This window comes from Bacillus rossius, chromosome 3 (assembly GCF_032445375.1).
Source record: "Bacillus rossius redtenbacheri isolate Brsri chromosome 3, Brsri_v3, whole genome shotgun sequence".
Classification (NCBI taxonomy): Eukaryota; Metazoa; Arthropoda; class Insecta; order Phasmatodea; family Bacillidae; genus Bacillus; species Bacillus rossius.
In genome coordinates, this window is record NC_086332.1 from 25850111 (window position 1) to 25865490 (window position 15380).

A 15380-nucleotide genomic window follows, 5' to 3' on the forward strand; every position below is an offset into this window, starting at 1 on the left:
AATAGAGACAAATGTAAAGTATAGAAAAGGTAATAAGGTGATTCACAGCAAAGAAAGAGTAATTAGTAAAGACTCCTTTGAAATACAGTATACAAAACATAATTTCATGGCTAAAATGCAGAGGTGTAAAGTGTGATGAAAAAAATGCTGAAATGTCTGTTGAAGGAACTAGTAAAAAAACCACAAATAAAAGGAGAACATTTTTTCGGGTTGATTGACTTTTAAAAATTGCAGGACATCATGTAATTCGACTCAGTGTGAGTTCAGCGCTATTGAATTAGCTTAGACAAAGATAAAGAGGTGCATTTGGAAATGTAATACTATGGGAGAGTTTTCCACTCAAGCACCTCAGACACACAAACTGGATTCTGTTAACTTCATAACAAAGCAGGACTGGGTAGCTATTGCAATCATGTTGAAAAATTATAAAATTAATTCTGGAAGAGGGACTACAAAATAGACATGGCAATGTACTAGTTCTTAATGAATTAACATGACGCTAGTGATGATGAATTGCTGTCATCAACAAGTACCAGTATAATGGGCAACAGTGATGAATATATTGATAGTGACAGTGCTACAACGTGTATTTCTCAGCCTTTGTAATAGCTGGTATTCATTCTTTGACTATCTTGATCTGGTACTGCAATTTTGCCACTTTTGGTTTTGTGAGCTGTGAATCAAACCAACACTGCCTTCACTGTGGTGATTTTTAAAACTTAAGTCAAATTTTCTTTACAATTACTTCATGTTGGAATTCTTTATATCTATTTACATTGTGTTCAATGCTTGCCATATTTCCTATTTCTTTTTTACAGATACTCAATTAATTGCTGCACTATTAATGTGCTGCGTATTTTTAGAATACCTAATATACAGCCGAGTTGTGCCAAGTTCAGTGTGTGTTTCCCCGCCGCCGCTTCCTTCTGTAAATTCCTGCCGAGCAATGTTTGCTGTTGGAACTATGGGATGCAGCTCGCTACTTTCGTGATCCCAACAGTAGTTGTGTTGCATGATCATAAGAAAAATTCACCTTGCATTCAACCGAAGATTATTCTAACTTGAGGATTCTCAGCAGCCGTGAGTGCTTATGCATCACCTGTGGCGAGGATCTCAGTTTTGATCCCAAATATCCGGCACGAATCACATTTATTTATTTATTTATTTACTGGTTCGCAACATGCCTGCCAACAGTATAAACACTTCTAGGGCAGGCACAAGCACAAAACGGATGTACAGAATATTATTATTATAATAATATAATTACATGTATTATTATTAATATTATTATTAATATTATTATTATATTACATACAAGAAGTGGGCACTAGTGATGTGTCGTTCGTAAACGATTCGTTCAAAACAAATGAATCTTTGATCAAACAAAATCAAGTGATTCATTCGCGATGTAAAGAATCTGTTCTTTGAGAGTCGATTCCTTGAAAGCTGAACACGAGTCAGAAGAACATGAAATGCAGAGAGAACGAGATAACCGTCCACGCAGTTAATCAGATTTGTTCCTTGGTTTCGTTCATGAAATGACTCATACGTCAGGAGACAGAGTAATCAGTAATCGCAGCGTGCACATATACACAGAGCAATCGATACCTGATAAAAGAAAATGGGATAACATGAAAAATATGTACACCTGGCAATGTCAGCTGTTAATTTAGGATTTATTTTTCACATAAACACACACAAACTTTGGAAATTAAAAAACCTAAAAAAAAACCAAGTGAACTAAAAATAACAGGGAAAGTAGCAACAAATGTGCATCACACTATTTTTGGGTTAATTACTTCACATTGCTGTACTGTCTTTCTAGAACAATCTTGAAACCAGGTTGTTTAGTTGTTGCTTATATATTTATTAAATGACAAATAAATATCACACAAAAAATAATATGTGAAATTAAGTTTATTAACTGTAGTTTTTATTTTAGACAGTATTATAATGTAACAATTGTCATCAGTTGTCTAACTTATATGAATGTTTATATAAGTTTTGCAAACACTCGCTAATCTGTCATTATCTAATGTAATTATGTCTGACCTGTTTAACCAGTGTGTCGAGCTTATGGTCGTAGAACTAAAGGAATAATTTAGATTCTCGGCCGAGTCGGTGTTTTTTTGCATAAGAAATATTTCCCACCCAGGTCCAGGACTAGGTGTTGCGATTTCCTTTCACGGAGAGCAATGGTAAACTATCGTACAATCAACCTGCCTCTAAATACCCAGGTGCACTGTGGCTGGTCACCGAGATGTTACCTGGGGTAATCGTGCTCGGACATGAGTTTAAAGGAATCATTACAAATGCGATCTAATTTGCAAATGCTCCTGAATTATATATGTATCACGGTGTTGTCCTTGATACTTGTTTAGATTCATCGTTGGATTTATCTGTTGGACATCAGCTGATTTAGGCTTGTTCTCTGTGGATTTTATGTATTAATTTTTATTAATTTTTTTCTTAATTTGCCTTTTTATAAGTTTTTACATGACAGATAGTGCAAATTGCGGGCGTATGTCCAAGAAATTGCATTAAATCCTAATTCTCCATTGCATGAATCGTTTAAAGAAATACATTAGCAGTGTTTTACAGGCCAGGAATCCTCTTAAGTTGGCAGATGAATTTTTTTTATATAGATATGTAGACATACACTTGCATGGAAAAACAATATTTTTGTAGTTCTTTATTTATATAAAAAAGATTTGGAAATGCTGCAAAACTATTATCCGTTCATCCTCATACTTTCCTTCACCTTTTTTTAAACTCCATCCTAAATAGTTTTATATTTAAGTTGAATTGATGTGATTTGGATTGTGCTCGAGAAGTGGTTGATTATGCCTTTGCTGTTATCATTGAATGGTTTTAATGGCCGGGCAGTCTTCTGTTTTCATCCTACGCCAGGTGGAGTTCCATCGACATGTCAAGTACCAACTTCGAGGAGATCATGGTGAAGCATAACATGCATGAGAAGGAGGAGTTCAAGTCCATTAAGTCACTGAACATCTTCTACCAAGCAGGCACCTCCAAGGCCGGCCACCCTGTTTTCTACTACATTGCCCGCCGATATAAGTGAGTGCCTACTACGTATAAATTATGCCTTCTAGTTAGTTTGTTTAGATAGGTTGGTTTTCTGACAACAGAAGATTTTTTTTTTTTTTTAGTTCTTGTAACTTGTGTAATGATTTCATTGCATAAAGATCTCTATGACTTCATATTAAGAATGTGACAGTTTCTGTCTTAATTTTAGTTCAATCTTAAAATGAGAAAAACATATTAGATCTCCAATTTTTTTTTACTAACTTAGAAAAATTAATTCTCTGAAGTTTTCTGGAATTTTGAGGAATTTATTCCTGAGTTTATGGTTATTGCTTTGTTTTTATTTTTTTCTGAAGCTGGCGGTTAACTGCACAGCCTAGTTTAATAATATGAAGTACGTACTTACCCATTCCTGAGAAAACAATAGCAGCAACATTGCTAACGATTTTTGTGAGTCTGAAGTTAAGTGTGAATGGTACAGTATGAAAGATAGGCTGGGAATGTCAACAATATTTACAAGACTTCAGGCTGTTTTTTGTATTTTGAGAAACTTTCAATTAAAATGCTTAGATTATTTCTTTCACTTATGGTCAGAAAGTACTGCAAGACTTAAATACAAATGTAAAATAATAAATATTAAATAACTTGAGTCTTGTATTAACATAGCTTAAAGTGATAAAAAATAATACAATTGTAATTTTTAAAAAATACAAATATTTTATGCATTTTAATAGCTTTTCTGTACCTTATATGGTAATTTATGAAATAACTTTTATGGCACCAATAAACATTTATTTGTGCTAATAGAATAATTCATGTATTCAACATTGCAGGTTAAACTAACACAGCTGTGAATTGGTAATTTCTTATTAATCTGTAAGCTTCGAATTTTAATTTGATGAAACGTAAAATGCAAATAAGGTATATAAGTCACAGGTTTTGTTAACAAAAAGGTAACATAATGACCATTCTGTAAACAAAAAAATGGCCAATTGGAATACAGCCTCAGTTAAATGTTTTGTTTTGATTTTATTTGTATATGTATACCGTATATGTATTTACTTAATGTTGGTTACTAAAGTGGAAAATATTATAAATACTGCAAACATTTTTGATTAAATTCTCCTAGCCTGCAATCTAATTTTTTTTTCTTTTTATTTAAAATTAAAACATATTGGCCAAATATTGCATTTGAGTGATATGTACTACATTTGGTTAAATATGGTGCTCGGTTAGATATCAATATGATGATTCGTTCTTGTACTGTAAATGTATCCATTTTTTTAAGCATTTATTTTTTAGCAGCTTAAATGTGAAAGTTATTCAAACATATATTGCAGAATTGGAGAAACAAATGGTGACCTGCTGATCTACCATGTTATCCTCACCTTGAAGCCTTTCTGCCATTCAGCATTTGAATTAGTGATGGACTTCACACATACTTGTTCGGATAACAGATTCAGGTAATTTGTATTTCAAATTCTAAATTAAGACTACTTGGTTTTTTTTTGTAATGTACATTTATAGGGACTAGAAAAAAAAATAGAATCTATAATTTTTCTTCCCCAAAATTACCATATATTATTTTATAAATTATTTTGAATTATTGTGAAATGATAATCTTTTATGCAACTTATTTAAAACTTATTATTTACTTATTCCAATTATTTGAAAACTATATATACACACAGACACAAATTAGTTTTATACAAAAAAATTTTTTTCATGCCTTTCTAGATCAAAACCTCAAAAGAAAAATATTTTAATGCTTATTTTACTTGAAAAATTGGTAGTGCAATATGCTAGTAAACATGAAGTCGCAGATATAATTCATAGAATAATACTTAAATCAACTGGATTAATTTGGTGGTGCTGATATTTTAAAGTTATTTTTGATACATGTAACTTGGCTGCAGCTCAGACACCTGGCAATAGCACGAATCACGGTCGTCATGAAACCTAGTGTAGAGAACAATTACCAGAACATCACCATATGGGTTAAATGTATCATTTGGAGAAATGCCAAGTACCTGTAGTACTGCTGTGGGTTACTTCACACTCCCACTAAAGCCTGTTTTGTTTTTATCTTAATACAGTCAAACCTCTCTGAAACGACCCCTCACGGTTCCCGGGAATAGAGTCGAAATAGAGGGGGGGATGTAATAGATGTTTTCCGAAATTTTCAGTTGATTTCAAACACCCCCCCCCCCCCCTTCCCTTCCCAAACCGCTACTCTCTAAGAAACCAGCCGTACAATGGCAGGATGCTGTCACTCACAATGCTAGACGGCTTTGCTTTAAACCCACTTCAACCGTCATTACAAGTCCGTCGCCCTACAGGCCACCTCTAAAGAAAATATGTCAAAAGACAGTTTATTTTTACTGGTTAGTTTACATGTACGTTTTCTGCTTGCCGTAGTTAAATACATTAAAACCCCGATTTCATGAACCCCGGATTTAACGAAGCAGTGATTTTACGAATTCATTCTCGGAAACCGTCAAAAAATTGGACATTTTGACCAAAATGTGAAAATCAGAAGAAGAAAAAAATATACGAAATGAAGGATCATTAAAATCTGTTAATTTTAACACACAGCGTATTTTTGTGTCGGCTTTAATACTTCCCATAATGTTCATGTAAGAATAACAAAAAAATAATGGGACATTTCCTTCAAAAATATGGCAGCGGTAGGTTCTGCAACGCGAGTGGGCGCACACGAAGCTCGCCCGGCTGGCTGGCGGCAGCGGCTTCATGACGCATAAGCTCACCCCTCCCTCCCCTCTTGATAACATTCTTCAAGGCTAGCTCATCCCTCCCAGACACACAAACCATCTAGTGTCCTCCCTTATAACACCCCAACTTCGCTTCCTTTGAAAAACCTTCAGTGAGAAAATGCTCATTTCACCCTCCCTTCTCCCGTAAAATTGGGCTATTATGAATGGGGTACTAAAGCGGTGAGGGAGGGGTCAAAATATGTCACTTTTCACACCAAGTTCGAGTTCAGTCATCTCTGGCAAGGAATTTACAAGCTTTCAAACTTAAATATAAATGTATTTTAATAGCAAGGGTCCTATGAAAAGGAATATACCGAATAAAATCAAGCTGCTGTCACCAAACAAGCATAAAACGGCCCAATGCGTGGTCGCTTCGTTATTGCTCGCGCGAGAGGTGAGACGTGGAATGTTAGAAGAAAGATAAATGCGGGGGAGACGGACGGCAGCCAGTGTGTTTCCTGCGTGGGGAATAAGTGGCGTAGCCCTTTTTTTTATGCTGGGTGAAGCGATCTTTTTCTATCAACCCACGGGAAAAGATAATTGCTTGAGCTGTCAAAATAAACATCGCTGCGGCAGTTCAAGTCGAGGCGGGCGTGCATCCAGTCGGTCGCTGTGTATTGTCAACCGATAGTAATCAAAATCAAGAGAAATCCAGCAGGTAGCTTTGCCTTAACTGCGTACCACACTAGACACTCACAAAAAGCTAAACGTAAACACGTTGACACAAAAACCTTTATCTGCACCCTGCCGGCAAAGGGATGTGGAATGGGGGTTGTTAAGCGCTGACAGCGGTCGACAGGAAGTGGTATCTATTTTTAGATATGCGCTGCCTACGGCAGTACAGCACTCGGCAAGAGAAACGCAGTAACACACTACTCACCACAAGAAACTTATTTTCTGTCCGATTTTCTTCGGATTTTCGGCAATTTTTTCACGGTTCCTCGAAATCGGGTTGTAATAGAGAGGTGGTCGCAATAAATGGGGTCGCAACAAAAAGGTTTTACTATAGCTAACCAAACACCTTTTATTCATGAGATGAGAAAATCTGTGGCTATGATGGTGGATGTATCGTGTTTGTGTATTTATTAAATCGATGATAAGTTTTCAGTGATTGACATAAATTTAAATAATTTAATTATACATGCACATGATGCGTATGTGCCTCAGACAAACTGCAAGGTATGAATGTAAGGAAAGTCAGGTCATAGAAAGTCTACAAGACTGTGTTGTTTCTTTCTGAGTGTGAAAATATACATTTTGTACAACAATTTTGAAAGCTCTCAAAAAATATGTTGCACTAATGCGGCTTTTTATAAAGTATATTTTTACAAGTGAATGACATTGTAAACTAATGGGTGTCGGAGGGTGAGGTCAGGAATTCAGCTATTACATCCATTGTAAGTTACTTGTTAAATTTGGTTTCAAGTCACCTTTAGAGACCATCTATCTAAATTGTTATAATTTTCAGAATATTGTGTCTTTTTTTTGTTGTTTTCCTCTACAGTTAAGTCATTATAATGAGTATTCTGTATAAAAAGTCAATATCATACTGATTTTAATGTTTAACCTTTGTGGATTTAATTATTAGAAATTTATCTAGACTCTTTGTTAATGCTGTGTATTATAAATCAGCATCAGGTTATAATCTTTAAGAGTAACACAGCTCTTCAAAAAATATTTTGGCATTAATAGTGTTTATAATTATAGCAAATTTAAAAAGTGTCCATTCTTTTACTTTAAAGTCTATTTAAAGAAATATTTTTATAGAATCAAGGAGTTTTTTTTTTAAATAATAACAATAATTTAATTATTTAATAGTTTTAATAAGTATTTTACTCTTAATCGTAAACTGTTTTATTGATGCAATGCATGTTTAAATAGCTAACCATAATGATAACTATTACATAACTTACTTTACATTGTTATTTTCCAGAACTGAGTTCCTCCAGAAGTGGTTCTACGTGTTACCAGAGGTTGCGTATGAGAACATCCATGCAGCATACATCTACAACTGCAATGGCTGGGTGCGGGAGTACACAAAGTTCCACGATCGTATTCTCGCACCACTACGGGTATATTTTGATTTTGTTATTCTTTATAGGATGTGTTATTGTTCATTCATAGAATCTTCACACTTTTTGAATATAAACTTTTATAGATAGAGCGTGTTTTAGATACCAGGTTACCTAGAAAGTAGCTCATATATTAGAAAACTTTTGTAATGCTGTTCACATTATAATAAATTAAATACGTGATTTTACCATTTATTCATGAATACAAGTAATGTTAGCATTATCAATTAACTGTGCTATTACGGTAAGAAAACCAGTCAAAAGATTGTGTCACAGGCACAGATAAGGCTTTGTATGTGTTGTGGCATCACTGTCGGACTTGGTGAAGTTAATATTCTGTAATTGTCATCGACCTAAATGACTAAAGACAACAAAAAAACCAAAATATTACCACAATATAAAATTTTAAGTTCAAAACAAATCTATTATAAATATTGCTTTCAAACATCTCTTTCAATATCCTATTTGAATCCCAGATTATATTATTGTAAAGACAGTATTTTACTTTAGTTAACTATAATTGCATATTTATATTTTTATCATAAACACATCTGCAAAGACTTATTTTAGTGTTGGGCCGATTCCTAAAATATACCGATTCCGATTCCATTTTCGATTCTTAAATTAAAGGGTCGATTCTTCGAATCCGATTCCGATTCCTTAATTTTTATCTGACAATGTTCAACAGAGTAATATACTAAGAAAAAAAAGGTTGTTTATGATTTTAAAAATGTAATTATGTTGTGTTTCATTTTCTGTGCAGAAATTAACATTATATACAGCTTATATAATGTTAAAAAGTATGTTCATTACAATCAAGTTACGCTACCTTGTATTTCTAGCACAATTTGGCCTTTTAACCTTGCATATAGTTAGACGAAACACGTGTTCAAACACATGCCAATAATCAAAGATGTCTAATGACTTAAATTGTAAATAATGTTATAACTTAACAAACTTTAGATACCTTACATTATCAACTCAAGTCATTAATTGTAAAAAAAGAGGGTTTGTACGGTTAGGTTAAGAATTTTATTTTCAAGCACAACTAAATAATGATCCAAATAAAATGTCAATATAACCTCGTTTATACATATTTCAAGGGACCATGGCGAAAAAAAAATAAAAAAGGGAAATGTAAAAATAAAACCTTATTATCTCATTATGATGGAAATGACAAACAAATATGCACCACACTAAAATAAAATGTCAGAGATGCTTACGTTTTAATATATTACCTAGAACTTAATTATCTCACTTGGTGAAAAGAATAAATCCATCCAGTCTTGCAGTTCCTCACAATCGTAAAGAGAAAATAAAGGTAAATATGTATTGTACGGATTAGCGCAAAAAAAAATCGTACAAATATGAAATAACTTTCATTATATGCTATCTTACGTCCTCTTTTCAGAACCGCCTGCGGAGATAAAAAATTCCAATTACTTTTGGAGATATCGAATTTTTTAATATTCATTTTTTGGCGATTTTTTTTAAAAAAATTTTTAAAAATCCGAAAATACCTTTATTCTGTGCTCTTTAACTTCCTCTTTTCATTAAACCCGGCGGAGATCAGAAATTCCAAATACTTTAGGAGATATGGAATTTTTTAATTTTCATGCTGAGCACTGATGCGGCGTTCAGCGGGAAGCCTACGATTCACACATCCTTCTGGACATACCCGAATACTCACGTTGGCAAGTCTTCTTTTCTTAAAATTAGCAAGAAGTAATTAAAAATACTTTAAAACGTTGTGGATGGTTGGTTATATTAGGTAAGTATAGCTACATTAAAAAAACTGTTAAATCATTTTATGGTTGCTTAGCAAATAACTGCGCTAGGAAACCGTTTACATGATTTCACAGTATTTTTAATGTAGCTATCCTAACCAAATCAACCATCCACAATGTTTTGAAGTATTTATAATGTAGCTAACATAACCTAATTGACCATTAGTTTTCATGAGTTGCATATTTATTTACAATAAACAAAAAAAACCGAAGATGCACGATCGGGCGTTTTCCTCTCGTCTGTTGAAAGAAGGCTTGCCAACGTGAGTATTCGGGTATGTCCAGAAGGATGAGTGAATCGTAGGCTTCCCGCGTTCACCATTGTTGCTTGTTTACAAGTATGATTTTTTTTTTTCACGACGTAGTTGAACGACTACATCACGTAAAAAGAAAATTACGTGAGTTCCTACTGTTCATCCTTTTTCCCGGTTTGTTAGGTCAGGTCAGCTACATTATAAATACTTTAAAACTAAACAACCATTAAAATTAATTTTTATTATTTTTAATGTCCGTTCAGTTTCAAAGTATTTATACTGTAGCTGACCTGACCTAATCTACCTTTGTCCCGTTTTGTTATGTCAGGTCAGTTACATTATAAATACTTAAAACTATACAAGTAAAATTAATTGATATTATTTTTAATTTCCGTTTATTTTGAAGTATTTATCATGTAACTAACCTTACATAATGGAAAATTTCTGTTATTTAGACATTCACGCACACACGGCAAAATATAAAATGGCGTCTGTTGAATGATTACATAGGGCTTGTATTGCAAAATAAGAACGGCGATATCTCCAAAAGTAATTGGAATTTTTAATCTCCGCAGGCGGTTTTGAAAAGAGGACGTAATAGAGCATATAATGAAAGTTATTTCATATTTGTACGATTTTTTTTGGCGCTAATCCGTACAATACATATTTACCAAAATAAATTTTCGGTTCTTGAGTAAGAAAGTTCTGTGCAATTTTTAGCATCTCAAAATTTTCACATTTTATGGTGAGATTTTCTTACACAAAATATTTAAACTCTTCAAATAATCGCGTGTTAACATTTAATTCATTTCAGAAATTTATCGGAAACAATTCTGTTAAACTAACACAACTACTTTCAAAAGATTGTTTATGTTTGCCGTTTGGTAATAAAAATTTACGAACGTTTCCGCAGCAATGTTTGGAAATTCAGACTTGCCAACTGCCTTTCCAAAATATATCTAACGTAAAACGAGCATCGCTGAACATGCACAAGAACGCCGATTTAAAGCAATTTGGTTATGTTGCTTTTAAACTTATTTTAATATGGTTGCAATAATCCACTGTGAATTTGGGTAAAATTTCATTCAAAAATTATTTCATTTTAATTCTTTAAAGTTTAATGTGTAGAGATGTTCACGTTCACGTCACCAAAGATTTTGTTCATGGCCGTATGGTTTACCATGGCAGGTAGCACAAAAAAAAATTAGGTTGTTTACAATGGCAAATGTAGCTGCCATGATCAAATAGTTAACGTTTACATTATTTGCCGATTACATTTACATAATTTTCTTTTAACATTTATGGTTTTGTCTAATTATTTTTGAAGGTTTGCTATTAAATGCAGTGCTGCTGCAACGTAATTTCCTAAAAATGCTTTCGCTTAAAGTGGGAAAGTAGATACTGCATTTGTACAGTAGGGAAAATGGCGGTGCAAGCAGTGTTGCCAGGTCTACTGTTTTTACAGTAGATCTCCTGCTTTTTAAAAAATCTACTGTTCTACTGCTAAAAAGCGAAAAGTCAAGAAAATCTACTGCTTTTTCCTGCCTCGACAAATTTTTTATTAAAATTAACAAAAACGGCTTGAATTTTAACTAAAAAGTGTATACTTTTATGTTCTTGAGTTTTCTAGCCTGTAACAGTTCAAATTTTAGTGTCAGACTGCGATATATCGATATACTGCGAGATATATTTAAATCGAATCTCTGATAGTTACCAAGGGACTTTCCCCTCGTTAGTGGTGTGTGGCTGTGGCATGAGCGTTTCGTTTTCCGGGAGTCCTCCCCCCCCCCCCCCCTCCCAGTCGTCCTTTTGATTTGAGATAGAGCTCTCGTCAGTCGTAACTCGTGACTCGTCTTGTCCGTCTGTCGAGTGTCATCATCATGTCGTGTCACTGTCGCCTGTCGGTACTCGGTTTATCAGTCATCAGATTTGTGTGCTTTGAAGTGAAACCGTTTATGTTTCTATTATTGTCTCGCGGTCGCCTGTAATAATTTTGAACGATGTGGTGTCACGGACAAAGTGTGCAGTCGTTTATCACGAATGGATTTTGATAACGCTGAATTTATTATTAATGATTTGCTATGAGTAAAGAGGTGAAGTATTCTCAGAAGTACAAACTTGATTTTTTTTGCAATTTCAGAATCAGGGCAAACTGATCTAATAAGGGGTGTCAAGTGACTAATTATATTAAATGAAATGTTGTGTTCTGCTACAAATGCAGAAAGACAAATTTCAGCTTCTTTGACTTGATCACTTAAATTGGTTGCTTCAGATGTAAATGAAGTTAACATTTTTTGACCAACAAGTTCCTTCCCACATTGCACATGTTTATCAGACTCTACATGTCTAATTAATGTACCTTTACCTCCAGAAGCAATTCTCATATCACAGTTACATGACTTACAATATGCAAAACTGCATCCTTTCTTGCTAGACTGTAACCAACCCTTAAACAACTCTTCGTTTTCCCACTCACGTAATGATGTGTAAAAGTCATTCTATATATATTCTTTTGAAAAACGACATGCCCGACCTCATTCCATTTGTGTTCATCATATGCTTGTGCGAAGCTTCCAAGGGAACCAGAAGATTTGGTCCGTGATATTTTAAATTATTTTCATTCAAGTTCTAAATGTATTGAATCCTTTAAAGAATTCCAAAGTTTTGTGAATGTAAAGCCACATAAGCTGTTGCATCCAAGTCAGACAAGATGGTTATCCCTTGAGTTAGTTGAATCTCGGGTTTTGGAGCAGTATGATGCCCTCATACTTTTTTTCACCCAGGCTGCCTTTGAAGGTAAGTTATTAGCATCAGATCCCATTCTTCAAAAATAAAATCACCCTTCAACAAATTGTATCTTGGATTTCTTCAGTTTGTTTTGCATATGTTCAATATCCTGAACAATAAAATGCAGAGTGAGCAACCACACATTCAAAATTTGAGGCCATGTGTAGTTTCTGTATTAAAAACTCTCCTCGAGTGCTCTGTTAAAATAGAAATTGTAAGATCCATAGATGTAGATAAAGTTGATTATAAAGATTCTAGAGTTTTTCTGCCATTAGAAAATGTCTATTTTGGGGCAAAATTTAATATTTCTTTGTCAAAAAAAACTTTCTGAGCAGCATGTGAAACTGATCAAATTGCATTGCCTAGATTTCTACATTGAATCTGTGAAACAGATTACAGATCATTTTCCTTTCAATGATCCTATTTTCACTATGCTTGAAGTGCTAGATCCTACTAAAATATCAACTTGTCAATCTATTGCACCATTGGCTTCCCTGTTTCCAAGATTAATAAAAGAAAATGAGATCCAACAACTTGATACAGAATGGCGATTGCTATGTAATACGGAAATAGGTGGTAGTAGTGGCAGTAAAGACACAATACAGGATTTCTGGGATAGTGTCCGTAAAAAATCATACGCAGACTCCAACCAGGTATTTCCTCTACTAGCCAAATTTATTTGGAGTCTTTTGAGTCTACCCCATTCGAGTGCTACAGCGGAACGAATGTTTTCAGCAGTGAATTTGATGAAAACGAAAACCAGGAACAGGCTATCTTCAAAGACAGTATGCGGTCTGTTACACACCAAGAGACTAGTTTCTAAATCCGAATGCTTTTCTTTTGATGTAACTAGTACAATAATTAAGAGAGTTCAAAACAAAATGTATGTCAGTGATGATGATGATGATGATGATGATGATGATGATGATGATGATGATAATGATGATGACTGACGTTTTGGTAATTGAATAAGGAGCAGGCTACAAGCAACTTTTTGTTTTCATCTGTTTTTTTTATATGGTCAGTGAAAATAAAAATTTTTTCTTGTGGTTTGTGTATCTTAATATGTAATGTGTATGAAATAAGTTTTTTTTTTACTAATTTAAAAGTAAATGTGTGTAAAAATAGGTTTACTAAATTAATTGTAAAGGAAAGCTATATGTTTAGGATATCTACTTCTTTCTACTGTTTTGTCACTGTTCAATCTCCTGCTTTGGTGAGTGGTAGACCTGGCAACACTGGGTGCAAGTAAATAAATACGTTAATCACCGTAATTCGTAAATCAGTTCCGTAAAAAAAGATTGTATTATGTAGTTTTAAAAATTATATTTGCATGCATTTTAATATTTTCTTACGTTGCGTAGATTATGTATTTTGCAAACTTAAAAACAATGCAGGAATCGGTCATGGTCGATTCCAAAACCATTGTATTCTGAATCCCACGATTCCAGTGGAATCGGTGGAACCGACCGATTCCGGAATCGGAATCGACCCATCACTAACTTATTTATGATCAAGCAATAATTATAGTTATATATAGTTTACAGACCAATTTGATTTACTAGTATTATTGGAAAAAAAATATCTTCAATGTTAGAATGATATCATGAGTCAAAAAGTAAAACTTAAAAATTATCATAAAATTACGTAGCTAATGAAACACATGTGAAAACCTCTTATAGTAATAAAATATTTCTTTACAGGACTTCTGGTTAGCTAATCATATTAATGTATTAAAATTGGTAAAGCAACTAATATTGTCAAAACATCAATTAATTTAAAGGTCAGCTGAAATTAAAATTGGTGGTCATATTCCTACAACTAACAAATTGCAACACTACATACATGTACACTGGAACTAATACCTTAATTTTACAGTAGTGTACATCATCAATAGTCAATCGTCAACTTTTGAATACCATCGTTGAAGTGTCAGAGCAGGACGTCTGCTATACATCAGTTTGTATGTGAAAAGGCATGTACACTATCTTCTGTCTGCGCTGGTTAGTTCAATAAGTTTCCATCGAACACTTCCAATGTAACCAATGATTTTCACACGATCCTTACGTCTTGTAGAAACAGTTGAAATAAGGTATTTTGATGTACCAATGACTGGGTACTAAAATTGTTCATCGTCTTGAAGATTCCGTAAACACATTTCACATAACTTTCAATTCATTTGCAATACAAATGTTTGTTGAACTTTGTAATATTCTTGGGCACTGTAAATGTTTTCTTGGATTGCTATTACAGCTTTTGGACAGCATTAAAATTTTTATAAGAAATATGGAGACTTACATTAGAAAGTAAGCTCCATTAAAGTATTACTAACATTCCTTTTTACATTTTGGTAATTTTTTAAACATTAGAAACATATAAATAAAAAAAAATTAAAAACTCACGAAACTTAATTTATCACCATAGATTTACATGGTATTACTCTTGAGTAATCAAAAAAAAAAGTGTGCCTGGAGTCCATGCGTGGTAGAAGTGAAACTTCATGCTAATTATATTATTAGGTAGAGGAAACATAAACCTCTTTGGCTGAAGTCGCAGATGAAAAATCATACATGAGAGTATGCAAGCACTAAATTATGCTATTGTGCAATTATGAAAGTATGCAAGTATGCAAGTATGCAATTCTAAAGTATGTGAGCTTAC

General features: G+C 33.6%; 1 protein-coding gene across 4 annotated transcripts in view; it reads left to right on the forward strand.

The window, feature by feature from the left end:
• Positions 1-15380, forward strand: part of LOC134530397 (neurofibromin) — a 160174-nt gene that overhangs the window by 68726 nt on the left and 76068 nt on the right. For all 4 annotated transcript variants that reach the window (XM_063365179.1, XM_063365180.1, XM_063365182.1 and 1 more), the window contains 3 exons: positions 2887-3078; positions 4386-4508; positions 7753-7891. In XM_063365179.1, the coding sequence (XP_063221249.1) occupies positions 2887-3078; positions 4386-4508; positions 7753-7891 (454 nt within the window). The remainder of the gene's footprint in view (positions 1-2886; positions 3079-4385; positions 4509-7752; positions 7892-15380) is intronic.